At 42.7% G+C, this 27,993-nt stretch overlaps 1 protein-coding gene across 2 annotated transcripts; it reads left to right on the forward strand.

The window, feature by feature from the left end:
* The first annotated feature begins 5,203 nt into the window (after nt 1-5,203).
* On the forward strand, nt 5,204-27,993 carry LOC124038112 (DET1 homolog). Of its 2 annotated transcripts, XM_046353586.1 has the most exons (7): nt 5,204-5,459; nt 5,817-5,958; nt 7,274-8,064; nt 8,200-8,553; nt 24,919-25,109; nt 25,326-25,517; nt 26,467-27,993. In XM_046353586.1, the coding sequence occupies exons 3-7, from the start codon at nt 7,336-7,338 to the stop codon at nt 26,654-26,656; spliced, it is 1,656 nt and encodes a 551-aa protein (XP_046209542.1). In that variant the 5' UTR covers nt 5,204-5,459; nt 5,817-5,958; nt 7,274-7,335; the 3' UTR covers nt 26,657-27,993. The 2 variants fall into 2 exon arrangements, with proteins under 2 accessions (XP_046209542.1, XP_046209552.1); XM_046353596.1 differs by lacking the exon at nt 5,817-5,958.

The following is a 27,993-nucleotide window of genomic DNA, read 5'->3' on the forward strand; positions in this document are numbered from 1 at the left end:
TAAAGAACAGACAGAGAAGATCGAGCTCCTATTATAGCAACAGAGGGAAATAGGATATACACCGATTTGTATGCATTATTTGTTGTATTTGAGGTTTCTGCCATGAATACTCATGACTGTTCTGATTTCCATGACACCAGATGCTGTTCTACTCAGTGATTCAATTAGCAGAAAATACAACATAGCCATTGTCTATACATTCAATACAAAAGCTACCCGAGAGAAACAGAAGCAACTAAACACCTTTAACAATGCTATAACCTAGCATGTCATTTGCTATTTGAATGCCTTGTATTTTTATCACCAACAACAACCCTCCCATCCTATACATTTTATATGTCTCTTTCTAAGTCAGAATCCTTCATAAAAAGAGCCTCTCCCAGTCAGCACCATCTCCTTCACTGCAATAATAAGTGGGACTAAATTGCTGTCTATGCTCAACAAAGAAATTGAAAAATGTTGTTAGATTTGACTTTATGTGGATTTGACCAACTTAGCAGATGTCAGCTGCAAAAGCAGAATCTGCCATTGTACCTGTCCATAATTTTGAAGAAAAAAATGTACAACAGGTGTATTTTCAGACACAAATGTGCTGCCCCATTGTGTTGAGAACTATTGTGCTCTTTTCCCAGACTCAAAAATGATTGAAATGCTTGATTCATTCTATTTGTGTCTCTGTGTGTGTTTCCATGTGTGTGTGTGTGTGTGTGTGTGTCTACATGTGATGGTGTTTATTCATGGAGGTGTGTGTGCATACTGTATCTTGATAAATGTTTCCTTTGAAATGCAAGTAAAGACCGTTTTTTATTCTGACATGTATTTGAGGCCCCACTGAAACCTCACAATGGCTCTATTGTGTGTGATTCACAAGGCTGGGCCATTTTACAGAGCTACCAAACAATTACATCTTTAAGTATCAGGGCAGTTAGCTGTATATAGGGATACTGGAAAAATACCTCTGTCTGTAAGTGTCTGTACACTAAGAAAAAAGTTTTTTTTTAAATTCCGGCGGTCCCCATTGGTTCCAGGTAGAACCCTTTTTGGTTTCAGGTACATCACTTTTGGGTTCCTTGTAGAACCCTCTGTTTTCTGTCTAGTCAATAGACCATTAGACACTAGTGTTTGTAGTTTTCCCTTACAGATACAAGGTCATATCATTCTGAGTGGAATGCATATGCCTCTTACATAATGAAATATAACAACCAATACTTCAGGCTGAGTGCTGTGTGGTTTCAGGGCTCCTGTTATGAGGATACACCATGTTTGACAATATGGTTTTAATATAGAAATGTCTTCACGCCAGGGATAATATCCATTTAATAAGGTTTAGTAAGACATGGGGGTCAATTTGGGGTTGTTGGGATGTTGTTTTTATTCAAAGGGGATTAGTCTTCATTTAATGGTTTTAATCAGCTGTACAGCACTACAGCACAACTGATAAGAGTTTAGTTACCTATCGCTAAAGAGCAGCCAAGTTCAAAAGTTGCACTAGCAGATGTCCATATCAGTGTTATGCAAACCTGCGCAGAGCAATTCCTTGTTTGCCTAAGCGGCCTATAAGTAATTCATTGTGTTCAGTGAGACGGAGCATCTGTTCATCCATACCCCTGACCCACCAAGAAGCCCTGAACACCTGACACAAGGTGTCCCTTTTCCAGGTAACTGCGCTCATCAGATAATGACCTCGACTCGGGTTAATACTTACAAACAAGGGATCATTTTCCTGGCAAAGCAGGGCCTACTGCTAGACTTTTAGACAGCAGGACTTTTAAAGAAAAAGGGAAAGAGTGCAAACAATCAGGATAGTCACATCTTGCTGGGGTCAGAGCTGCAACTCTTGCTGGGGTCGGAATGGAAGTTTGCAATAGACGGACAAGTTCCAGTTGAACCAATGCGCCTTCAAGCCTACACTCAGCAGAGAAGTAGTAACAGAAAAGTGCCCACCACTCTTCCCTCAGCCGTATTCAGAAAGGGCAAAAATTGCCACCCTCTACATCGACGGAGAAGTTGCGCAACGGTTACGTCCCTCACTGAGGCCCGCTTAGCTTTCCAGGAGAGGTAAGAGGGTAGCTCAGCCAGAGCCAGGCACTATTGCTTGACCTCTCACTGCCTCCTTTTAAGGCTAATTTCTTTCCCCAACTTCTCATCCATCCCCAGCTGACCTGAACTCCATGGCTTGTTAGAAATCTATTGGCATTCGCCTGTTGTGGTGAATGCTGCAAACAGTGAAGAACAGTCCTTATGTGCTTCTTAAAAGCGTAATAATAGGAAGATCTAAAAGTGAAAATCAATGATAGAAGTATAACTATAAAAAAACAGGAAAGTATTTTAAATGGATGTAATAGCACTCTAAAGAGTTTCATGTTTGAGATTAGAAACTGGGTGGTTCGAGCCCTGAATGCTGATTGGCTGAAAGACCATATACCACAGGTATGACAAAACGTTTATTTTTACTGTTCTAATTACATTGGTAACCAATTTATAATAGCAATATGGCACCTCCGGGTTTGTGGTATATGGCCAATATACCACAGCTAAGGGCTGTATCCAGACACTCTGCGTTGCGTCATGCATAAAAACAGCCCTTAGCCGTGGAATATTGGCCATATACCACACCCCCTCGGGTCAAATTGCTTAATTACTGCATGAATCATATGAGCAAACACATGATACTAATCACAAACACACACATAAATGTGCCAAGTAAGGCATGACTACATCCTCTATGGCTGTGCTCCTTCTCTTCCTCTTTACTTTGAATACATTATTAATTCATCATTGAGAGATTTCTGTGGTAAACCAGCCTTTAAAATCATGCCATACTTGAAGAAAATTGAAAATGTGGAATGTTGAGCGGCAGGGTTCCCCATTATACGAGAACAGGGATGGAGCTTGGGGGCTAAACACCATGTTCAGCCGGGAAATGGGGTTCAGAAAAACATTCAGAAATATAAATATATCCTGTGATGCAGTTTCATTCACGAATCAATCAAACACAAAATGTTAAATTGAAGCTGCAGGTTCTGAAAGTACTTTTGTAAGTAGGTGAAATTAAATTCAGAAATATTAAAATGGCATGGACACGTGACCACATACAAATTACATTTGGAATTCCATTTCATTATAAATATTTTATAACTGTATTCCAAATAATCAAATACTGTAACTACTGTAAATAGATAATAGTATGTAACAATTAATACTATCAACTATCCCGACACCAAATTGTTCCATAAGAAAATTCTGCAGGCTTTCCATTCCATATTATTAATGATCGCCCAATAATGACAGACACCCAACAAAATGTGTTTCCTTTGAAAACCAAGTAATGCTCTCCTATATGAAATTAATAGAGAGTGGCACTATTGGAACTGATTGTCTGTGTGCATGCCAAGTAACTGATGTAGTTTGTAACATTCTCTTTTACTTAATTTCTTTGCATGTTAAACTACTGAAAGCTGATGCATTGAAATTAACATATGAGGACGCCGTAACTTCTCTGAAAAGCAGAAATTCACAAAGACTTGAAAAGTTCAGGTGGGTAGAGTTACGCAAAAAGCATTCTATAATGCCGGTGAATTTACTGTGCCTCGTAAAGTTAAAAGCTTTTCCAAAATGTCAAATACAACCTTTTAGTGACATAGGCATACAAAAATGGTAAAACAATGCATGTCTGCCTGTTTTTTGTACTAAGAGCAACCTTTTCAAACTGCTATTTCAGCTTCAAGAGGAATTGTGTAAATACGTTATTTAGAGGAAATAATTGACACAAGAAATGTACAATTATTAACTATCAACACATGTAATGTTCCTTCAAAAGTACCAGCCTACTATATGGTTCTAGAGGTCTACATTTATTTTATATATGATTATTTTCCATTAGCTGGTAAACACAAGTCTCTGAAATGGTCGCTTGAGGTCTCTCGTCCTTATCCCAGTCCGCTCATAGAATTACAGCCTACATGTGTCTGTGAAGTGTATGAAGGAAACAAATGGCTCTACAGATGTAGGATCTTAATTTGATCAGTCTTTTGTTGATAGAAATTTTTCTGCCCAGCAGGAAATGCAAATGCGTAGTGTATTTGAGTTTTAAAAAGGCTTATAAAGTTTGTAATTGCCATGTTGCCATTAATTATAATCCTCATAATAATTCACATTTCCGTTTGTTGCAGGATAATTTTCCTGCTGTAGCAAACGGGCTCAAATGAAGATCCTACATATGCTCTATCCCTGTATTCCTTCAGAGTCGCCCAAGAGCGTTTGAATACCCCTTCTGCCATGTCCTTTTCTCAACCCAAATCATACTTTGCAAACAGGTGCTAAAAGCTGAGGTGAAAGGGGTATGGGATATTAGAAATGAATGAGTTGATAAACAAAACGCAAAAGAAAAGTGTGGGAGAGGATACTCTCCCTGAAGAAGTTATTGATGGGCTACACACATCCCCTCTGAGTAGTAGAGCACCAGCTATTATTATTGGCTATTCAAAAAATACCACAGAAGGCCTACATCGCATTCCATGGTAAAAACTGCAGTACTTTGAAAAGTGGACCATTTCATTTTTCTTGCCACTGTTTTTAGTACTATCTTTCTGTGTTCACCACACACTCTTAATGGAAATTAACGACGTATAATCTAGGAGGCACGTGGGTTAAGGATAATTACACATAGGTCCATTATCATGCTCTCAAGGCCAAGCATGAGGGCTTTCTTCTGTTGTCCTTCATTCTGCTTTTTCTGTCCAATATTGGAGTCTTAAGAACGAGATGCATTTTTGGGCTTCGTGGACAATTGAATAATTAATTTCTCCCTGTACACTACTTTATAATGGGTTTAGATGATTTGACCTACTAGTATGGACAGGAATGCACCAAGACCAAGAAAAACTTTGATCAGGTCATTGATCAGGTCACATGGCAAGGAAAACCCCTAAACATAATTAATCAGGAATATGTGAGTGAGGTTGTTTCATGAAATAGCTACAGGCTTACTACCAGTTCGTATTTTTAACACAGACACTCCTGACCTGCAAACCCATATTGAATTTCAGAATTGGTCTGAAATTGGTTTTGGATTTTGATTAGTCGTTGTGCAGGTCAGTTTCCTTTTGAGTCTCCCCTTTGGTCAAGTGTGGCGTCTACGTGATGCGATACTATTTTCACCCTGAGTTTGCCGTGGCGCTGTGAGGATTGAGGAACAGTTCTACCGTAGAGGATGCATCTCTTGCTGTTTATGGCTCTCTCTTAGCTTGTTATCTATCTAATGCTAACAACATGAAGCAGTGTTGAGAAAACACGATTCATGTTCAGAACAAATGTTCCAAGCTTGCCACATAATCGCATTTTATTGACTGCCCCAAGACTGTAACTAACAAACGTTATTCCCGCATTTGATAATCTGATCGTTTTTGTAGCTAGATAGCATAACGTTACTGGCTTGACAAATTCACAGCAAGCAACAGGTGAGTAACGTTGTTGTTGTTAGACTCCAAATGAAATAATGTTTAGCTTCCCGAACACAAGCGAGCAAGTTCTGACTGTTTAGTTAACGTTAGTTTGTATGTAACGTTTCGCCCAACGGGTAGGATTAAATGCAAATAAATAGAATGAATTGAACGGGTTTACCCATTCAAATAAATAATTCGTCCGTTCTAGTCATTTATAACTATGAATTTCAAAACGTTTTTAATCAAACACGAGATGTTTTAGGTTTGGTTATAGTGAAACACGTAAATTCGGGTCATTATTTTGACAGTTCGTTTTGGGAAAGATATATATTTTGTTCATTCAGGAGTAAACCTAGCTCTTTCTACCCCTAGTGGTTCAACTCTACAATTGAAATCGTGATGTAGAGGCATCTCAAGGTCGGGGTTCGGCATGAAATACTACACACCTTCTGCTGACGCGTTCCACACAACTGGGAACTCGGAAAAAACGAGGTCAAAATCATGAAGACTTCAGGTTGGAAAGTCGAGTTGGATCAAAATGATTTTCCCAGTCGGAGTTCGTTTTTGGGCTAGTGAATGACTAGCTACAGATTGTACGCTAGATAATGTGATATAACCAAATATTTTTGGTGACCATTACTGGGTGGCAGGTAGCCCAGCGTGTTAGAATGTTGGGCCAGTAACCAAAAGGTTCCAAGTTTGAATCTCCTCACTGACAATGTGATACATTTGTTGATGTGTCAATTCCCTACATCCTAATTGCTCCAAAGTCGCCATTGATAATGGCAGACCCTAGCTGTGACCCCACTCCATGGGTGTCTCAAGGAGAGTTGGGATATGCAAAAACACATTTCCAATTCACAGTTGGATAGTTGGATAAATATAAGCACCCACCAAATTATTATAAATAAACGCCCGCTATAGCTTAAAAAAAACAGCGATAACTCAAAGATATTAAATCTATGTTTTGTACCGTGCAAGGAGGTTCATCGCCATCTTAGCTGCTGCACATCTAGAGCATTTCCCAGCATCTTTGCAGGAACTAGGGTGTAGTCGTTTCTATGCGTCACAGCCATGTGTAGAAGTAAATGTCTGCTCGTCACAATGCGACCAAAATAAATATCTACACACATACAAGAGACATATCTCACGCAATAAAAAACCTGGATTTAATATCTTTCTGAATTGTCTGTTTTTTGTAGAACCACCTGCAATTGGAAACGGACATTTCTAAGATACTTCATTCTCGATTTGGTGAAAAAAGTATAGCTAAGAACAGGTTAGTTATAAAAATCTATGGCGGTGGTTTGTATGGGGCTTTCCTGTAACAGCCAATAATGGACACCACAAATCTTTGGTTATATCACATTATCAGGCATACAACCTGTAGCTAGTCAACAACATTACACCTGGGGTGCGTTCAGTATGACAGAACGATATTCAAAGTTGAATTAAACAGAAACAGTTCTATACAGAAGGACCAGGAGTTTAGCAATTTCAAATGACCACATCTTGCCACATCCACCAAATGGGAGCAAATGTACTTCAAAGGCTGTTAAAAAACAGTGCACGCTGTTTGGGGGAAATGTGTCATTCAGTACTACAAACTGTCACAAAACGTAGCGTTAAATCGAACTAAGGGCAGCCCAGGGGTGTATTCATTAGTCGGACACTATTGCAAAACATTTTGCACCAAAACAAGATGATTTGCAATGGAAACCTATTATATTCTAGAAATTACCTGTGTGATATGACAATGCTGATAAGCTGTTGCACTTTCAAATGAATTGTGTATTGATTTAATTGTTTTGTATTACCTCTTTAACTAGTTGCCATACAGAGAGATTTGTGATGTAGCTACCAGTTGGTGGGAGTTGGCAACAATCAAACAATGGAAGATGATTCCCCGACTCTGAAACCCAGGCGCATCCAGAACCAGAATGTGGTCCATCGACTGGAGCGGCGGCGGATCTTCTCTGGCCGGGCTGCAGCCCACTGGTACCGCGGGCGCTGCTTCCACCAGAACCTTTTCCCAAACTTCACTGTGGTAAATGTAGAGAAGCCTCCTTGCTTCCTACGCAAGTTCTCCCCAGATGGACGCTGCTTCATAGCCTTCTCCTCTGACCAGACCTCCCTGGAGATCTATGAGTACCAGGGCTGCCATGCAGCGGAGGATCTGCTGCTGGGGCAGGATGGGGAGACCCTGGCCAACGGCAATGACCAGCGCTCCCTCAACATCCGCGGCCGCCTCTTTGAGCGCTTCTTTTCCCTCCTGCACGTCACTAACGTGGCCTCCAATGGAGAGCACCTGAACCGAGAGTGCAGCCTGTTCACTGATGACTGTCGCTATGTGATCGTGGGCTCAGCGGTCTACGTGCCCGAGGAGCCCTCTCCACACTTCTTTGAGGTGTACCGCAACAACGAGTCTGTGACTCCCAACCCCCGCTCTCCTCTGGAGGACTACTCACTGCACGTCATTGACCTGCACACTGGCCGGCTTTGTGACACCAGGTCCTTTAAGTGTGACAAGATCATCCTCTCGCACAACCAGGGACTCTACCTCTACCGTAACATACTGGCTGTTCTTTCTGTTCAGCAGCAGACAATCCATGTCTTTCAGGTGTATAATCTCAGCCTCCCTCATCCTCTGTACCCTATGCTTACCTGGTAGTGAGATTACAACGTTAATCCATCTTGATTGAATGTTTTTCTGAAATTAAATGAATGTTTTTATAGTTCTGATGTCATCCTGTAGGTGACATCAGAGGGGTTGTTTCTGGACGTGCGGACCATCGGTCGTTTCTGCTACGAGGACGACCTCCTGACTCTGTCTGCGGTGTACACTGAGGCCCGGGCCGAGGGCCAGCCAGGCTTCTCCCGCCTCTACAAGGAGAAGACCATCAACTCCCTGAAGCACAGACTACTGGTCTACCTGTGGAGACGGGCTGAGAAGGACGGCAGCGCCACCGCCAAGCGACGCTTCTTCCAGTTCTTTGACCAGCTGAGACAGCTGAGGATGTGGAAGATGCAGCTGCTGGATGAGCACCACCTCTTCATTAAATACACCAGCGAGGATGTGGTCACCCTGCGAGTCACTGACCCCTCCCAGGTACACCTAATTAAGGATCTCTAGTGGTAATTTGCAACCAAATTATTTTTGGCAGGGGATAACAGGGCTAGGCAGGGGATAAGAGCTAGGCAGGGGATAAGAGCTAGCCAGGGGATAACAGAGCTAGGCAGGGGATAACAGAGCTAGGCAGGGGGGCCTGTCCCACCTGTATAATGGTAGTGCTTTACACTGTTTCCTCTATCTGGAAATCTACTGTCTGCAATTGATTGAATTAGTTCTTCTATATCCTACATAAGGGGACTGTTGATTAGTAACAAAATCAAATGTTATTTTAATTTTACCTTTATTTAGCTAGGCAAGTCAGTTAAGAACAAATTCTCATTTTCAATGACTGCCTAGGAACAGTGGGTTAACTGCCTGTTCAGGGGCAGAACGACAGATTTGTACCTTGTCAGCTCGGGGGTTTGAACTTGCAACCGGAAGGTTGCAAATGTTATTTGTCACATGCCTAATACAACTGGTGTAGACTTTACTGTGAAAGGCTTGCTTACGAGTCCTTCCCAACGATTCAGAGGGGGAAAAAACAAACACAAGAAGAGTAAAACGTATATATACAGGAAGTACCAGTACCATATTAATAAGCAGAAGTACAAGGTATTTGAGGTAGATATGTACATGAAGGCAGGGTAAAGTGACTAGGCATCAGGATAGATGAGTAAAATAAAGAACAGCAGAGCAGCAGCAAATTATGAGTGTAAAAGTGTGTGTGATGTGTGTGTTGTCGGTATGCGTTTGTGTTATGTCAATGTAGTGGGTGAATGAGTTTGTTCATGGTGTGTGTATATATAGTCAAGTGAGTGTGTATATATAGTCTAGTGAGTGTGTATATATAGTATAGTGAGTGTATATTTTGTGTGTATATATAGTCTAGTGAGTGTGTATATAGTGTGTGTATATAGTATAGTGAGTGTGTATATATAGTGGGGCAAAAAAGTATTTAGTTAGCCACCAATTGTGCAAGTTCTCCCACTTAAAAAGATGAGAGGCCTGTAATTTTCATCATAGGTACACTTCAACTATGACAGACAAAATGTGAAAAAAAATCCAGAAAATCACATTGTAGGATTTTTAATGAATTTATTTGCAAATTATGGTGGAAAATAAGTATTTGGTCAATAACAAAAGTTTATCTCAATACTTTGTTATATAGACTTTGTATAGAAGTTACAGGTCTGTGAGAGCCAGAAATCTTGCTTGTTTGTAGGTGACCAAATACTTATTTTCCTGTGTTTCAAGTCAAAGTAAAACGGTTGGAGACTCAAAAAACCACCGCATCCACCCAAGCGTTCTTCTCTTTAGCCCTATGCATCCAGGTGAGTGGGGCATGGTCACTGATGAGGGTGAAGTGGCGCCCCAGCAGGTAGTATTTCAGGCTTTCTAGAGCCCACTTTACTGCCAGCGCCTCTTTCTCAACGACTGCATAGTTGGTTTCCCAAGGTTCCAGCTTCCTGCTTAAAAACAGGATGGGGTGTTCCACCCCTTCTATCTCTTGGGATAGCACTGCTCCCACGCCGACCTCTGAGGCATCCGTCTGAACTACAAACTCTTTCTCAAAGTTTGGTACCACCAGCACTGGGTTACAGCAGAGAGCCTCCTGTAATGTCCTAAATGCTTTGGTGGCCCTTTCATCCCATTTGACCATGTTTGGCCCTCTGGCTCTAGTCATGTCGGTGAGTGGGGCGGCCACTGTGGCATAAATTGGGATGAACTTCCAATAGTAACCGGTCAGCCCTAGGAAGGCTCGGACCTGCTTCTTATTTACTGGTTTCGGCCATTCTCTAATTGCCTCCACCTTCTTACGTTGGGGTTTGATTAACCCTCTTCCCACGGTGTATCCCAGATACCCTGATACCCCACATAACACTTGGCAGGGTTTGCCATAAGCCCTGCCTTTCTAAGGGCGTCTAACACCGACTGTACCCGGGCCGGGGTAAGTGTTATTCCCAATCTGGGCTGTAGATCCCCACGTCATCTAAATAAGCTGTGGCATATGCTTGGTGCGGTTTTAGGCCCTTGTTCATGAGCCGTTGAAAGGTGGCTGGGGCCCCGTGTAAGCCGAATGGCATGACGGTGTATTGAAACAAACCGTCAGGGGTTACAAAGGCTGTCTTTTCTTTGGCCCTGGGGGTCAGAGGAATTTGCCAGTACCCTTTTTTCAGGTCCAGGGTCGTAATGTACCGAGATTTATCAATTTTCTCCAGTAGTTCACCTACTCGGGGCATGGGGTAGGCATCAAACTTGGAGATTTCATTTACCTTCCGAAAGTCGTTACAGAACCGCAAAGACCCATCGGGCTTGAAGACCATCACAATTGGGCTAGACCTCTCACTATGTGACTCCTCGATCACTCCAGCTGTCAACATTTTCTCTGTCTCTGCTCTAATCGCGGCCTGTCGAGCCTCGGGTACCCGATATGGCCTCATGCTCACTTTTCTCCCTGGTAAGGAAACAATATCATGAGCCGTAACCTCAGTTCGGCCGGGTACCTCTGAAAACACATCTGTTTTTCTCGATCAGGGTCTTTACTTCCTGTACTTGTGCTGGGGACAGAGTAGGTGAAATATTTACTTCGGCTGTCTCCTGAGTGTGTGTGGGGTATGTGACCATTAGTGTTTCTCTCTCCATGCTTTTAACTGGTTTATGTGATCGATCTGTTCCTGGGCCGTCGACCTGGCTGTCGGATCCGATAATTAACGTCTCCTATTCTCTCCAGTACTTCATATGGTCCTTTCCATGTGGCTAGTAGTTTGCACTCTACCAATGGGATCAGCACTAACACCTTAAAACCTCCTTACAATCCGGTCTCGGATTTTATCGATACCAAGATGTCCACCCAGAATGTGTACTGCTAGATCCAGTACTGTCCTCCGGTACCGGGTGGGGACCAACAACTGTTCAACCACATCAACCCCTATTTTTGATACTCTGTACACCAAACCCTTATTCATAATGAAGTGGGGAAAACTATTAGGCATCATCCCATCATTTATGGGAGTACCATCTACGACCTGCACGTCTGCTCTGGCTTGCTGCAGGGTTGGATCCTGGTTTTGGTCTGTCCCGAAATTAGTCAAGGACCCTGCCAGGTCTGCTGGCTCTAGATTGTCGTCCTCAACGTTATCAACGAGGTTTGCCACTTCATCCTCATCCTCCCCTACTAGCACCTGTGAGGTTGGCCCCTGGGAGACCTCTTTTCTTGGCTTTGGTTGAAGACCCCATACTTCTTCCTGCTTGGTCAGGGTTGTTGGCTTCTCAAATATGCCATTATTTTGGCCTAACTTCGCAAAGTTAGGAAAGTATCTACCCAATATTACATCCTATGGCATCTTTGGGACCAGGCCGACCTCATAATCCGGCAGAACGTCCTCTGTTTGTATGCTCACTAAGGCTGTGGGGTACAGACGCATATCCCCATGAATGCATGTAACACTGATATCCTGACTTGCATCCAGTTTATAAGTTGGCACTAGGTTTGGAACAACCAGGGTTAGCATACTGTATCCGCTACGGAGCCGCAGTCAAACGACCACCCCTCATCACTGTCATCAATGTCAAACGCTCCCTAAAACACTTCTGTGAGCAGGCCTTTCTAATCGACCTGGCCCGGGTATCCTGGAAGGACATTGACCTCATCCCGTCAGTTGAGGATGCCTGGTCATTCTTTAAAAGTAACTTCCTCACCATTTTAGATAAGCATGCTCCGTTCAAAAAATGCAGAACTAAGAACAGATATAGCCCTTGGTTCACTCCAGACCTGACTGCCCTCGACCAGCACAAAAACATCCTGTGGCGAACTGCAATAGCATCGAATAGTCCCCGCGATATGCAACTGTTCAGGGAAGTCAGAAACCAATACACGCAGTCAGTCAGGAAAGCTAAGGCCAGCTTCTTCAGGCAGAAATTTGCATCCTGTAGCTCCAACTCCAAAAAGTTCTGGGACACTGAAGTCCATGGAGAACAAGAGCACCTCCTCCCAGCTGCCCACTGCACTGATGCTAGGTAACACAGTCACCGCAGATAAATCCATGATTATCGAAAACTTCATCAAGCATTTCTCAACGGCTGGCCAAGCCTTCCGCCTGGCTACTCCAACCTCGGCCAACAGCTCCGCCCCCCCCGCAGCTACTCGACCAAGCCTCCCCAGGTTCTCCTTTACCCAAATCCAGATAGCATATGTTCTGAAAGAGCTGCAAAACCTGGACCCGTACAAATCAGCTGGGCTTGACAATCTGGACCCTCTATTTCTGAAACTATCCGACGCCATTGTCGCAACCCCTATTACCAGCCTGTTCAACCTCTCTTTCATATCGTCTGAGATCCCCAAGGATTGGAAAGCTGCCGCAGTCATCCCCCTCTTCAAAGGGGGAGACACCCTGGACCCAAACTGTTACAGACCTATATCCATCCTGCCCTGCCTATCTAAGGTCTTCGAAAGCCAAGTCAACAAACAGGTCACTGACCATCTCGAATCCCACCGTACCTTCTCCGCTGTGCAATCTGGTTTCCGAGCCGGTCACGGGTGCACCTCAGCCACGCTCAAGGTACTAAACGATATCATAACCGCCATCGATAAAAGACAGTACTGTGCAGCCGTCTTCATCGACCTGGCCAAGACTTTCGACTCTGTCAATCACCATATTCTTATTGGCAGACTCAGTAGCCTCGGTTTTTCTGATGACTGCCTTGCCTGGTTCACCAACTACTTTTCAGACAGAGTTCAGTGTGTCAAATCGGAGGGCATGCTGTCCGGTCCTCTGGCAGTCTCTATGGGGGTGCCACGGGGTTCAATTCTCGGGCCTCACTCTTTTCTCTGTATATATCAATGATGTTGCTCTTGCTGTGGGCGATTCCCTGATCCACCTCTACGCAGACGACACCATTCTATATACTTCCGGCCCGTCCTTGGACACTGTGCTATCTAACCTCCAAACGAGCTTCAATGCCATACAACACTCCTTCCGTGGCCTCCAACTGCTCTTAAACGCTAGTAAAACCAAATGCATGCTTTTCAACCGTTCGCTGCCTGCACCCGCACACCTGACTAGCATCACCACCCTGGATGGTTCCGACCTTGAATATGTGGATATCTATAACTACCTAGGTGTCTGGCTAGACTGTAAACTCTCCTTCCAGACTCATATCAAACATCTCCAATCGAAAATCAAATCTAGAGTTGGCTTTCTATTCCACAACAAAGCCTCCTTCACTCACGCCGCCAAACTTACCCTAGTAAAACTGACTATTCTACCGATCCTCGACTTCGGCGATGTCATCTACAAAATTGCGTCCAACACTCTACTCAGCAAACTGGATGCAGTTTATCACAGTGCCATCCGTTTTGTCACTAAAGCACCTTATACCACCCACCACTGCGACCTGTATGCTCTAGTCGGCTGGCCCTCGCTACATATTCGTCGCCAGACCCACTGGCTCCAGGTCATCTACAAGTCCATGCTAGGTAAAGCTCCGCCTTATCTCAGTTCACTGGTCACGATGGCAACACCCACCCGTAGCACACGCTCCAGCAGGTGTATCTCACTGATCATCCCTAAAGCCAACACCTCATTTGGCCGCCTTTCGTTCCAGTTCTCTGCTGCCTGTGACTGGAACGAATTGCAAAAATCGCCGAAGTTGGAGACTTTTATCTCCCTCACCAACTTCAAACATCTGCTATCTGAGCAGCTACCGATCGCTGCAGCTGTACATAGTCTATCGGTAAATAGCCCACCCATTTTTACCTACCTCATCCCCATACTGTTTTTATTTATTTACTTCTCTGCACTTTTGCACACCAATATCTCTACCTGTACATGACCATCTGATCATTTATCACTCCAGTGTTAATCTGCAAAATTGTAATTATTCGCCTACCTTCTCATGCCTTTTGCACACAATGTATATAGACTCTCTTTTTTTTCTACTGTGTTATTGACTTGTTAATTGTTTACTCCATGTGTAACTCTGTGTTGTCTGTTCACACTGTTATGCTTTATCTTGGCCAGGTCGCAGTTGCAATTGAGAACTTGTTCTCAACTAGCCTACCTGGTTAAATAAAGGTGAAAAAAAATACTGCCGGAATCCAGCAGTGCTTCAACCGCTTTCCCTTCAACCTTTTCCCAGCACATATGTTTGTTTCTTGATCTTTCAAGTACAGTGGTTACAACTGGACATGCATACCATATATCATCTTCTTTTTCACAGAGGTTACATTGCATTGGCTCTTCTTTAATAGGGCAGTAGGCTGCAATATGTCCTGGTCGAACAGATAATAGAGGTTCGGGGGGGGAGACCCCTAATATATAGTGTGCATATATAGTCTAGTGAGTGTGTGTGTGTGTATATATAGTCTAGTGAGTGTGTATATATACACTGCTCAAAAAAATAAAGGGACACAAAAACAACACAATGTAACTCCAAGTCAATCACACTTCTGTGAAATCAAACTGTCCACTTAGGAAGCAACACTGATTGACAATAAATTTCACATGCTGCTGTGCAAATGGAATAGACAACAGGTGGAAATTATAGGCAATTAGCAAGATACCCCCAATAAAGGAGTGGTTCTGCAGGTGGTGACCACAGACCACTTCTCAGTTCCTATGCTTCCTGGCTTTGAATGCTGGCGGTGCTTTCACTCTAGTGGTAGCATGAGACGGAGTCTACAACCCACACAAGTGGCTCAGGTAGTGCAGCTCATCCAGGATGGCACATCAATGCGAGCTGTGGCAAGAAGGTTTGCTGTGTCTTTCAGCGTAGTGTCCAGAGCATGGAGGCGCTACCAGGAGACAGGCCAGTACATCAGGAGACGTGGAGAAGGCCGTAGGAGGGCAACCACCCAGCAGCAGGACCGCTACCTCCGCCTTTGTGCAAGGAGGAGTAGGAGGAGCACTGCCAGAGCCCTGCAAAATGACCTCCAGCATGCCACAAATGTGCATGTGTCTGCTCATACGGTCAGAAACAGACTCCATGAGGGTGGTATGAGGGCCCGACGTCCCCAGGTGGGGGTTGTGCTTACAGCCCAACACCGTGCAGGACGTTTGGCATTTGCCAGAGAACACCAAGATGAAAGCAGGTTCACACTGAACACATGTGACAGTCTGGAGACGCCGTGGAGAACGTTCTGCTGCCTGCAACATCCTCCAGCATGACCGGTTTGGCGGTGGGTCAGTCATGGTGTGGGGTGGCATTTCTTTTGGAGGGCCGCACAGCCCTCCATGTGCTCGCCAGAGGTGGCCTGACTGCCATTAGGTACAGAGATGAGATCCTCAGACCCCTTGTGAGACCATATGCTGGTGCGGTTGGCCCTGGGTTCCTCCTAATGCAAGACAATGCTAGACCTCATGTGGCTGGAGTGTGTCAGCAGTTCCTGCAATAGGAAGGCATTGATGCTATGGACTGGCCCGCCCGTTCCCCAGACCTGAATCCAATTGAGCACATCTGGGACATCATGTCTCGCTCCATCCACCAACGCCACGTTGCACCACAGACTGTCCAGGAGTTGGCGGATGATTTAGTCCAGGTCTGGGAGGAGATCCCTAAGGAGACCATCCACCACCTCATCAGGAGTATGCCCAGGCGTTGTAGGGAGGTCATACAGGCACGTGGAGGCCACACACACTACTGAGCCTAATATTGACTTGTTTTAAGGACATTACATCAAAGTTGGATCAGCCTGTAGTGTGGTTTTCCACTTTAATTTTGAGTGTGACTCCAAATCCAGACCTCCATGGGTTGATAAATTTGATTTCCATTGATAATTTTTGTGTGATTTTGTTGTCAGCACATTCAACTATGCAAAGAAAAAAGTATTTAATAAGAATATTTAAGTCATTCAGATCTAGAATGTGTTATTTTAGTGTTCCCTTTATTTTTTTGAGCAGTGTAGTTTAGTGAGTGTGTATATATAGTATGTGTATGTATATATAGTCTAGTGAGTTTGTATACAGTGGGGCAAAAAGGTATTTAGTCAGCCACCAATTGTGCAAGTTCTCCCACTTAAAAAAATGAGAGGCCTGTAATTTTCATCATAGGTACACATCAACTATGACAGACAAAATAAGAAGTTTTTGCAGAAAATCACATTGTAGGATTTTTAATGAATTTATTTGCAAATTATGATGGAAAATAAGTATTTGGTCAATAACAAAAGTTTATCTCAATACTTGCAATGACAGAGGTCAAACGTTTTCTGTAAGTCTGCAAGGTTTTCACACACTGTTGCTGGTATTTTGGCCCATTCCTCCATGCAGATCTCCTCTAGAGCAGTGATGTTTTGGGGCTGTTGCTGGGCAACACGGACTTTCAACTCCCTCCAAAGATTTTCTATGGGGTTGAGATCTGGAGACTGGCTAGGCCACTCCAGGACCTTGAACTGCTTCTTACGAAGCCACTCCTTTGTTGCCTGGGCGGTGTGTTTGGGATCATCGTCATGCTGAAAGACCCAGCCAAGTTTCATCTTCAATGCCCTTGCTGATGGAAGGTTTTCACTCAAAATCTCACGATACATGACCCCATTCATTCTATCCTTCACACGGATCAGTCGTCCTGGTCCCTTTGCAGAAAAACAGCCCCAAAGCATGATGTTTCCACCCCCATGCTTCACAGTAGGTATGGTGTTCTTTGGATGCAACTCAGCATTATTTGTCCTCCAAAAAAAAATATATATATATATTTTGGTTTCAGCTGACCATGTGACATTCTCCCAATATTCTCCCAATCTTCTTCTGGATCATCCAAATGCTCTCTAGCAAACTTCAGACGGGCCTGGACATGTACTGGCTTAAGCAGGGGGACACGTCTGGCACTGCAGGATTTGAGTCCCTGGCGGCATAGTGTGTTACTGATGGTAGGCTTTGTTACTTTGGTCCCAGCTCTCTGCAGGTCAGTCACTAGGTCCCCCCGTGTGGTTCTGGGATTTTTGCTCACCTTTCTTGTGATCATTTTGACCCCACGGGGTGAGACCTTGCGTGGAGCCCCAGATCGAGGGAGATTATCAGTTGTCTTGTATGTCTTCCATTTCCTAATAATTGCTTCCACAGTTGATTTCTTCAAACCAAGCTGCTTACCTATTGCAGATTCAGTCTTCCCAGCCTGGTGCAGGTCTACAATTTTGTTTCTGGTGTTCTTTGACAGCTCTTTGGTCTTGGCCATAGTGGAGTTTGGAGTGTGACTGTTTGAGGTTGTGGACAGATGTATTTTATACTGATAACAAGTTCAAACAGGTGCCATTAATACAGCTAACGAGTGGAGGACAGAGGAGCCTCTTAAAGAAGTTGTTACAGGTCTGTGAGAGCCATAAATCTTGCTTGTTTGTAAGTGACCAAATACTTATTTTCCACCATAATTTGTAAACAATGTGATTTTCTGGATTTATTTTCTCATTTTGTCTGTCATAGTTGAAGTGTGCCTATGATGAAAGTTACAGGCCTCTCTCGTCTTTTTAAGTGGAAGAACTTGCACAATTGGTGGCTGACTAAATACTTTTTTGCCCCACTGTATATATAGTCTAGTGAGTGTGTGTATATATATATAGTCTAGTGAGTGTGTATACAGTGGGGAGAACAAGTATTTGACATACTGCCGATTTTGCAGGTTTTCCCACTTACAAAGCATGTAGAGGTCTGTAATTTTTATCAAAGGTACACTTCAACTGTGAGAGTTGGAATCTGAAACAAAAATCCAGAAAATCACATTGTATGATTTTTAAGTAATTAATTTGCATTTTATTGCATGACATAAGTATTTGATCACCTACCAACCAGTAACAATTATGGCTCTCACAGACCTGTTAGTTTTTCTTTAAGAAGCCCTCCTGTTCTCCACTCATTAACTGTATTAACTGCACCTGTTTGAACTTATTACCTGTATAAAAGACACCTGTCCACACACTCAATTAAACAGACTCCAACCTGTCCACAATGGCCAGTATCAAAGAGCTGTGTAAGGACATCAGGGATAAAATTGTAGACCTGCACAGGGCTGAGATGGGCTACAGGACCATAGGCAAGCAACTTGGTGAGAAGGCAACAACTGTTGGCGCAATTATTAGAAAATGGAAGAAGTTCAAGATGACTGTCAATCACCCTTGGTCTGGGGCTCCATGCAAGATCTCACCTCATGGGGCATCAATGATCATGAGGAAGGTGAGGGATCAGCCCAGAACTACACAGCAGGACCTGGTCAATGACCTGAAGAGAGCTGGGACCACAGTCTCAAAGAAAACCATTAGTAACACACTACGCCATCATGGATTAAAATCCTGCAGTGCACGCAAGGTCCCCCTGCTCAAGCCAGCGCATGTCCAGGCCCGTCTGAAGTTTGCCAATGACGTTCTGGATGATCCAGAGGAAGAATGGGAGAAGGTCATGTGGTCTGATGAGACAAGAAGAGAGCCTTCCCAACCGTGAAGCATGGCGGTGGAAACATCATTATTTGGGGATGCTTTTCTGCAAAGGGGACAGGACGACTGCACCGTATTGAGGGGAGGATGGATGGGGCCATGTATCGCGAGATCTTGGCCAACAACCTCCTTCCCTCAGTAAGAGCATTGAAGATGGGTCATAGCTGGGTCTTCTAGCATGACAACGACCCGAAACACACAGCCAGGGCAACTAAGGACTGGCTCCGTAAGAAGCATCTCAAGGTCTCCAGACCTGAACCTAATAGAACATCTTTGGAGGGAGCTGAAAGTCCGTATTGCCCAGCGACAGCCCCGAAACCTGAAGGATCTGGAGTAGGTCTGTATGGAGGAGTGGGCCAAAATCCCTGCTGCAGTGTGTGCAAACCTGGTCAAGAACTACAGGAAATGTGTCACGCCCTGGTCGAAGTAGTTTGTGTTCATCTTCATGTATTTGGTCAGGCCAGGGTGTGACATGGGTTTTTGTATGTGGTGTGTATGTAGTGGGATTTTAGCTTAGTGGGTTGTTCTAGGTAAGTCTATGACTGTCTGAAGTGGTTCTCAATCAGAGGCAGGTGTTTATCGTTGTCTCTGATTGGGAACCATATTTAGGCAGCCATATTCTTTGGTTGTGTTGTGGGTGATTGTCCTTAGTGTCCTGATGTCCTTGTTCTGTGTTAGTTTACACAAAGTATAGGCTGTTTCGGTTTTCGTTACGTTTATTGTTTTGTAGTGTTTGTGTTTTTTCGTGTCTACGTTGTTTATTAAACATGGATCGCAATCTACACGCTACAGTTTGGTCCGACTCTCCTTCACCACATGAAAACCGTTACAAAACGTATGATCTCTGTAATTGCAAACACAGGTTTCTGTACCAAATATTAAGTTCTGCATTTCTGATGTATCAAATACTTATGTCATGCAATAAAATGCAAATGATTTACTTAAAAATCATACAATGTGATTTTCTGGATTTTTGTTTTAGATTCAGTCTCTCACAGTTGAAGTGTACCTATAATAAAAATTACAGACCTCTACATGCTTTGTAAGTAGGAAAACCTGCAAAATCGGCAGTGTATCAAATACTTGTCCTCCCCACTGTATATAGTTTAGTGAGTGTGTGTGTATATATAGTGTGTATATATAGTCTAGTGAGTGTGTTTTTATAGTCTAGTGAGTGTGTTTTTATAGTCTAGTGAGTGTGTTTTTATAGTCTAGTGAGTGTGTATATATAGTCTAGTGAGTGTGTTTTTATAGTCTAGTGAGTGTGTATATATAGTCTAGTGATTGTGTTTTCATAGTCTAGTGAGTGTGTTTTTATAGTCTAGTGAGTGTGTTTTCATAGTCTAGTGAGTGTGCGTAGTGTCAGTACAAGATAGTCAGTGCAGATAGTTCAGGTGCCATTAATTGATTATTTAGCCACCTGGCTGTTGTAGGCAGAACACGTCGGAATAGGATTCTATTGCATTGACACACACTAATCAGACAGTACTCTACATAGACCAGTGCAGCATAACCAATCAGAGGTGCAGTAGACCTTTATGCAAATAGACCATTGCCATATATGGATCTGTGCCATTTACTTTGATCTGGACTGTCTTTACAGCTGTGGTCGTGAGTAGATGCGCTTGTTTTGAGATCAAAGCAACAGCTGCATGTAGCCACGTGTGCACATTTTGTTCATATCCTTTGCTAGTTAGTGAGTTAGTAGCTCAGTTATAGATCATTTGTTGCCAGCAATAGGAGAGTGATTGCTTCCTACAAGAGCACGAAATGTGTGTACATTTCTAGACATCTTTGAAAAGTGAGTCAGCTAGAGAGCTCTTTTTATGTGTTAAGGGGGCAGTGTTGTATTTTGAGACAGGCTTGAATAAACTAAGTAGCCAATAGGCAGAGGGGAGCATAATGTGTCTGATTCTCTGTAATAATGGTATGGGAATAATAATACATTTTATTTTGTAAAGTGGTTTCTTGCATCAAACAACACCATTTTCAGTCACCTCCTTGTCTAAAGGACAAGTGGATAAGCAGGTTAATGTCAAGCCCTGCATGTTTTTTTCACAAGTCTCATGGAATGTAGTCCTATTCATTGAAGAACAGCTATTTCCATGTTAAAATGTAATGGGATGCATTTTCTCCATTGTTTTTGATGATAGGCCACTATGGTAGGCCTACCTGATGATCAAATTGCCACAGTAGCCTACTTGGCCACTTATAAAACTGTAACTTAAAGCGGGTACAGCCTGTGTTCACAGTAACACTGTAACTTAAAGCGGGTACAGCCTGTGTTCACAGTAAAACTGTAACTTAAAGCGGGTACAGCCTGCGTTCACAGTAAAACTGTAACTTAAAGCGGGTACAGCCTGTGTTCACAGTAAAACTGTAACTTAAAGCGGGTACAGGAATTCATGCAACATATCTTGACATGCCTTTGACATCGGGACGGCAGGGTAGCCTAGTGTTTAGAGTATTGGACTAGTAACTGAAAGGTTGCAAGTTCAAATCCCCGAGCTGACAAGGTATAAATCTGTCATTCTGCCCCTGAACAGGCAGTTAACCCACTGTTCCTAGGCCATCATTGAAAATAAGAATTTGTTTTTAACTCACTTGCTTAGTTCAATAAAGGTTAAAAAAAACGCCAATTTGACCACATCAGTGCATTTGTTAGGATAATCCATATAAAGTATAGGTAATTTGTTAGGATAGTCCATATAAAGTATAGGTCATTTGTTAGGATAGTCCATATAAAGTATAGGTCATTTGTTAGGATAGTCCATATAAAGTATAGGTCATTTGTTAGGATAGTCCATATAAAGTATAGGTCATTTGAAAGGATAATCCATATAAAGTATAGGTCATTTGTTAGGATAATCCATATAAAGTATAGGTACTTTGAAAGGATAATCCATATAAAGTATAGGTCATTTGTTAGGATAATCCATATAAAGTATAGGTCATTTGTTAGGATAGTCCATATAAAGTATAGGTCATTTGTTAGGATAATCCATATAAAGTATAGGTACTTTGAAAGGATAATCCATATAAAGTATAGGTCATTTGAAAGGATAATCCATATAAAGTATAGGTCATTTGTTAGGATAGTCCATATAAAGTATAGGTACTTTGAAAGGATAATCCATATAAAGTATAGGTCATTTGTTAGGATAGTCCATATAAAGTATAGGTCATTTGTTAGGATAATCCATATAAAGTATAGGTACTTTGAAAGGATAATCCATATAAAGTATAGGTCATTTGTTAGGATAATCCATATAAAGTATAGGTCATTTGTAAATTAGAGGTACTGTAGGACTACGTGTGAAAGTGAAATCATTGTTGGTATACTATAAAATATTGAGATAAGCCACAACTGAGCAAGCCACAACTGAGCTAGCCAAATAAAACCTTTTGATTGTACTCAATCTCTGACACTAGCACCTCCTATTTCAGTCTGTATTTAATGGTACGGGTTAAAGGGATGATTTTGACCATATATACACTTAACAAAAATATAAAGGCAACATGTAAAGTGTTGCATGAGCTGAAATAAAAGATCCTAGAAATGTTTCATACGTGCAAAAAGCTTACTTCTCTCAAATGTTCTGCACAAATTTGTTTACATCTCTGTTAGTAATCCGTCCACCTGACAGGTGTGGCATAACAAGAAGCTGATTAAACAGCATGATCATGACACAGGTGCACCTTGTGCTGGGGACAATAAAAGGCCACTTTAAAATGTGCAGTTTTGCTCATCACCCTGATAGCCAATGAGACTGAGGAGTATTTATGTCTGTAATAAAGCCCTTTTGTGGGGGAAAAACTCATTCTGATTGGCTGGACCGGGCTCCCAAGTGTGTTGGCCTATGCCCTGGGACCTTATTAATCAATATTGTGTAGAACCTATTCTAAGACTTCACATGACTGGATGGGGTTGCAGCTGTGGTTGGCCTATGCCCACCCACAGCTGCAACCCTATCCAGTCATGTGAAGTCTTAGAATAGCTTCTACACAATATTGATGAATAAGTTCCCAGGATCCAGTTGCAGAGGGAGTGGTTCAGTCCCAGAGCTTGGATGGGACTATGGTGTTGAATGCTGAGCTTGTAGTCTATGAACAGCATTCTCACATACCGTAATTTCTGGACTATAAGCAGCTACTTTATTCCCACGCTGTGAACCTTGCGGATTATACAATGACGCGGCTAATTTATGGATTTTTCCCGCTTTCACAAGATTCATGCCGCCAAAAAACTGAGTACCGTCACATAATGTGACGTAAATCGAGCGTGCTCAAACTTCCCATCATTCTGATTACGGTAGTAATTTTGTCACCCTCATCATGGCAAAGACACGGAGAAATGCATATGATGCAGCTTTCAAGTTGAAGGCGATTGATCTGGCTGTTGGAAAAGGAAATAGAGCTGCTGCACGGGAGCTTGGCCTTAATGAGTCGATGATAAGATGTTGGAAAGCAGCGTGAGGAACTGCGTGAGGAACTGTGCAAAAAGACAACAAAATACAACAACAGCTTTCAGAGGGAAGAAAAGCAGATGGTCCAAAGTATTTGCAGCCACTCGACATCAGTGTAAATTGTGCATTTAAGGTGGCGCTCCTTGTTCAGTGGGAGGCTTGGATGACAAGTGGGGAGAAATCCTTCACTAAAACGGGCCGCATGCGAAGAGTAACTTATGGTCAAGTCTGTCAGTGGGTCCTGACAGCGTGGAGCATTGTCAAAAAATCCACTATCATCAACGGGTTTCGAAAGGCTGGACTGCTGCTTGTTGAAGGGGCAGCATGAGCTCAGCGGGGTATTTGCCTCTGGATGAAAGTGACGAGAGCGACAATGAAAACGATCCAACATCGGATGAAGCAATTCTGAGGCTATTCAACTCCGACACCGAAGGAGATGGCTTCAGTGGTTTCAGTGCACAGGAGGAGGAAGATAGTGACCAATGACTTTCTTGGTAGGCCACTTTAATTTTTGTTACAAGCCGTGTTTCGTTTAAAGGCTGTGTAAAGTTCATTTGTTTCATTGTACCGGTAGGCACCTGCGGCTTATAGACATGTGCGGTTTATTTATGTACAAAATACATATTTTTTAATAATTCAGTGGGTGCGGTTTATATTCAGGTGCTCTTAATAGTCCAGCAATTATGGTAGTTATTTCCCCTCTTGTCCAGGTGGGAGAGGGGCAGTTTGAAGTGCAATTGAGATTGCATCATCTGTGGGTCTGTTGGGGCGGTATGCAAATTGGAGTGGTTCTAGGGTGTCTGGGATGATGGTGTTGATGTGTGTCATGACCAGCTTTTCAAAGCAATTCATAATCATAGATGTGAGTACTACAGGGCGATGGTCATTTAGGAAGGTTACCTTGGAGTACTTGGGGAACTGGGACAATGGTGGTCAGTTTGAAACATGTTGGGATTGAAGACTGGGACAAGGAGAGATTGAAAATGTCTCTGAAGACACTTGCCGGCTGGTCTGCGCATGCTTTGTGAACGCACCCTGGTATTCCGTCTGTGATTGTTCATCTGTTTAAGCGTTTTGCTCACATTGGCCATGGAGAGCTGGTTGACATAGTTATGCGGACAAACCTGGACTTGCACGCAAGGCAATGTTATATTCCTCGAAGCGAGCATAAAAGGCATTTGGCTCGTTTGGGAGTTCTGCATTGCTGGGCAACTCATGGCTGGGTATCCCTTTGTAATCCTCTATCTGCAAGCCCTGCCACATACGACGAGCGTCTGAGCCGGGTTAATAGGATTCCACCTTCCTCCTATACTGTAGGTCGGGGCTCATGCTCAGTCTCTATTGCGTAGAAAACGTATTCTGATTTGAAATATTGATTCTGTCTCCGAGTGCAGCTATATTTCAAATATGATTTCTTGCTAATGTGAAAGTGCATATCCTTTTAATTCCTAACTTCATATCTGCCTGCTCTTCTCTCAGCCCTCTTTCTTTGTGGTGTACAACATGGTGTCGACAGAGGTGTTGGCGGTCTTTGAGAACACTTCTGACAAACTTCTGGAGCTGTTTGAGAACTTCTGTGACCTGTTTCGGAACGCTTCGCTCCACAGCGAAGCTGTTCAGTTCCCCTGCTCAGCCTCCAGCAACAACTTTGCACGGCAGGTTCAGAGAAGGTATTGTTGGTCGAGGAGGGAGGCTTTACCAGAGGGCTAACATGAAAATAACTCCATACTGTGTGGCACAATCCAAAGGCTAGTAAATTGAACCGATTTAGAGGAATTAGCATCTAAAAAGTATTCCTTCGAATTGTTCTGCTAAGTGACTATGAAATTACACCTTTTTTGTTCCATTGACAATGTGAATTCCTACTGTTTATCCCTCCTGGTCAGGTTCAAAGACACCATAGTTAATGCAAAGTATGGCGGTCACACTGAGGCGGTGAGGAGGCTGCTGGGACAGCTGCCCATTAGTGCTCAGTCCTACAGCAGCAGCCCCTACCTGGATCTTTCCCTGTTCAGCTACGACGACAAGTGGGTATCTGTGATGGAGCGGCCCAAAACATGTGGAGACCACCCTATCCGGTAACACTGGCAAGATAATGCTGATTTATCAAATGTGTTTGTCTGTCAAATAAACATTTGTGTGTTGTGCCCTGGTAGATAATACATTTAATCAATCAATTCTACCCTAAAACGGTCAATTAATAGAACCGGTGTTTATTTGCTTGTGTGTGTGTTGAAGATATCAGTCATTCAGAGCGAGATAGAGCTCCTCTTGGATTCCACCGGAGCAGACTGGCAAAATGAGTGAATGCATAATTCCACTTTTTTGACCAGGCGTGTATTAAAGACGAGCATTCATTGTTATTATTAGCTAAACTGTGAAACGATGCCCAGACATTATAAGAGGCCGGGCACTTAATGTTTAATGGAAGTTTTATGGTAAACTCTCTTGTTATTGGAAGTATTACATTTGTTTGGAAATGTAAACTACATATAAATACATTATATGACAACTTTTGGTATACCTGTGTGTTCTTAGATACAGCCTTTTTTTTAGATACTGCGAGATTCTGGCAATTAAACCCTTCTACTTATACAGAGTTGGATGAACTCGTGGATACCCTTTTTGTATCTGCGTGCAGTATGAAGAAAGTTGGGTAGTTTTGCGAGCCAATGCTAACTAGCATTAGCGCAATGACTGGAAGTTTAAAGGTATACTAGCATATGCAAAAATATGAAAATATCTAAGAACTAAGATATCTTGCTTGTTAAAGAAAATAAACGAATCCACTGTGTTGACTGCGTTTTTGGGATTCTCCAATGCATAATCTAGCACACCTGTAGACTTTGTCATTGCGCTAATGCTAGTTAGCATTGGCTCGCAAGACTATCTCTAACTTAATTTAGACTGCACGCAGAGACATAACATGGTTTCCACTATTTCATCTGACTGGGTAAGTACAGAAATCTCATTGTATCCCTTGCATTTGAAAAAGCTTAGACTGTGTTTTTCTTATTAACTCTGTAGATTTTATGCTCGGGACTCTGGATTGCTGAAGTTCAAGATCCAGGCAGGCCTGCTGGGCCGGCCCATTAACCATGCCGTCCGGCGGCTGGTGGCCTTCACATTCCACCCCTTTGAGCCGTTCGCCATCTCAGTACAGAGGACCAACGCTGAGTATGTGGTGAATTTCCATATGCGGCACGTCTGTGTATGAGAGGAAAGCAGTGGACTAGACCTGGAGAACTGTGTAGAGCAAACAGCGGCCATTCTGCCTTTTCCTCTCCCCCTAGTGTGAGGAACAAAATAAAGCTGGACTGTGGGAGGATCCAGTTGAAGTTGAAATGGGGAGCTTGGGATGGGGGGATGGGGGGTGGATTCCTTTCAAGACCAAATATGTTTTGGCTTGCTCTCAAAATCTGCTTTTCCATATCACCACATACCTTTGTTTTTGGTCAAATGTTATTCTTAGACATGTATTTTTATTTTGTGTTTCATTTCAATAAGTGATTTAATCATTGATTGTGATTCTTTAAGGTTATTATGAATATTTTGCTACAGTAAAAGCTATTTTTCATAATATGCTTTGCGGAGTGGACCTAGTTATTAGCCTGATTGCCCCCTTGTAGCTCAGGGGCCTCATTTATATAACCGTTCTACATTAAATATCTGTGTGCGGCATTTCTGAAAAGATTGCGCACATACAAAAATATATGTATGTTTCCAGTTAGCTTTGGGACACAACATTGTGAGACACAGTCTTTATATTGGTTGCACTCGCTGAGATGTGCATCGTTCTAGGGGGTGGTGACGGAAAATAACCTTAACACAATTTAGCTGGCTTCACCAAAACATTACGTTTCCTGTAAAGAAAACCATATGTATAGTCTCTAGAAACTCTACTTACCAGAAGTAAAGTGAAATGTGTCACTCGCTATCAAATAAACATCTGAATCCAAATTTTGTTCAAACCGCATCATATTCCTGCTGTGTAAACAGTGTTAGATTTTGTGGTAGGAAGTCTCACATGAAGGTCTAATGGCAGCCCGCTGTCTAATTTCGCAGGAATATGGTGTGGTTTTGACAAAATTTGGATTCTGACGTTTATTTGACACAATTCACTTTACGTCTGGTAAGTAAAGTTCCTGGAGCTGGGTTCTCCAACCTATTCTAACATGAGAGCTATTTAAAAAAATGATTTTTTTTTTTAACATGTCATGAGTTACTCTTTTTTTATAGCATTCAAATAAGCACATTCTTCTCCTCTCCCCTGCAACTCTTCCCAGGTCCTTAGTGTACAAGAGAAAGTAGTGCATGTTCTTTTGTCAATATACCTGGTAAAATAATGGTTAATTAACAACTGAGTGGGGCCCTATAAAATAATATTTTTTCCCTCAAATTCTGTTTTATATTTTCCCAAGTTCTTTTCTGAGTTTTATTTTTCCTGGTTTTAGATTGTTTTAATGTACTCTCAAAATTGCAATTGTTTATAGAGAAACAACGAAATTTGATGTTCTGAGTCAATGTCAATGATTAAATCACATCTGAAGACCA

The sequence above is a fragment of the Oncorhynchus gorbuscha genome, linkage group LG01 (genome assembly GCF_021184085.1).
Source record: "Oncorhynchus gorbuscha isolate QuinsamMale2020 ecotype Even-year linkage group LG01, OgorEven_v1.0, whole genome shotgun sequence".
NCBI classification, from domain to species: domain Eukaryota; kingdom Metazoa; phylum Chordata; class Actinopteri; order Salmoniformes; family Salmonidae; genus Oncorhynchus; species Oncorhynchus gorbuscha.

What these genes read in the sequence shown, in the direction of transcription:
- LOC124038112 (XM_046353586.1), top strand. Translation starts at nt 7,336, where the DNA reads ATGGAAGATGATTCCCCGACTCTGAAACCCAGGCGCATCCAGAACCAG. An exon ending in AGACAATCCATGTCTTTCAG is followed by an intron (nt 8,065 to 8,199) that starts GTGTATAATCTC and finishes GTCATCCTGTAG; the next exon opens with GTGACATCAGAGGGGTTGTT. An exon ending in GCACGGCAGGTTCAGAGAAG is followed by an intron (nt 25,110 to 25,325) that starts GTATTGTTGGTC and finishes CCTCCTGGTCAG; the next exon opens with GTTCAAAGACACCATAGTTA.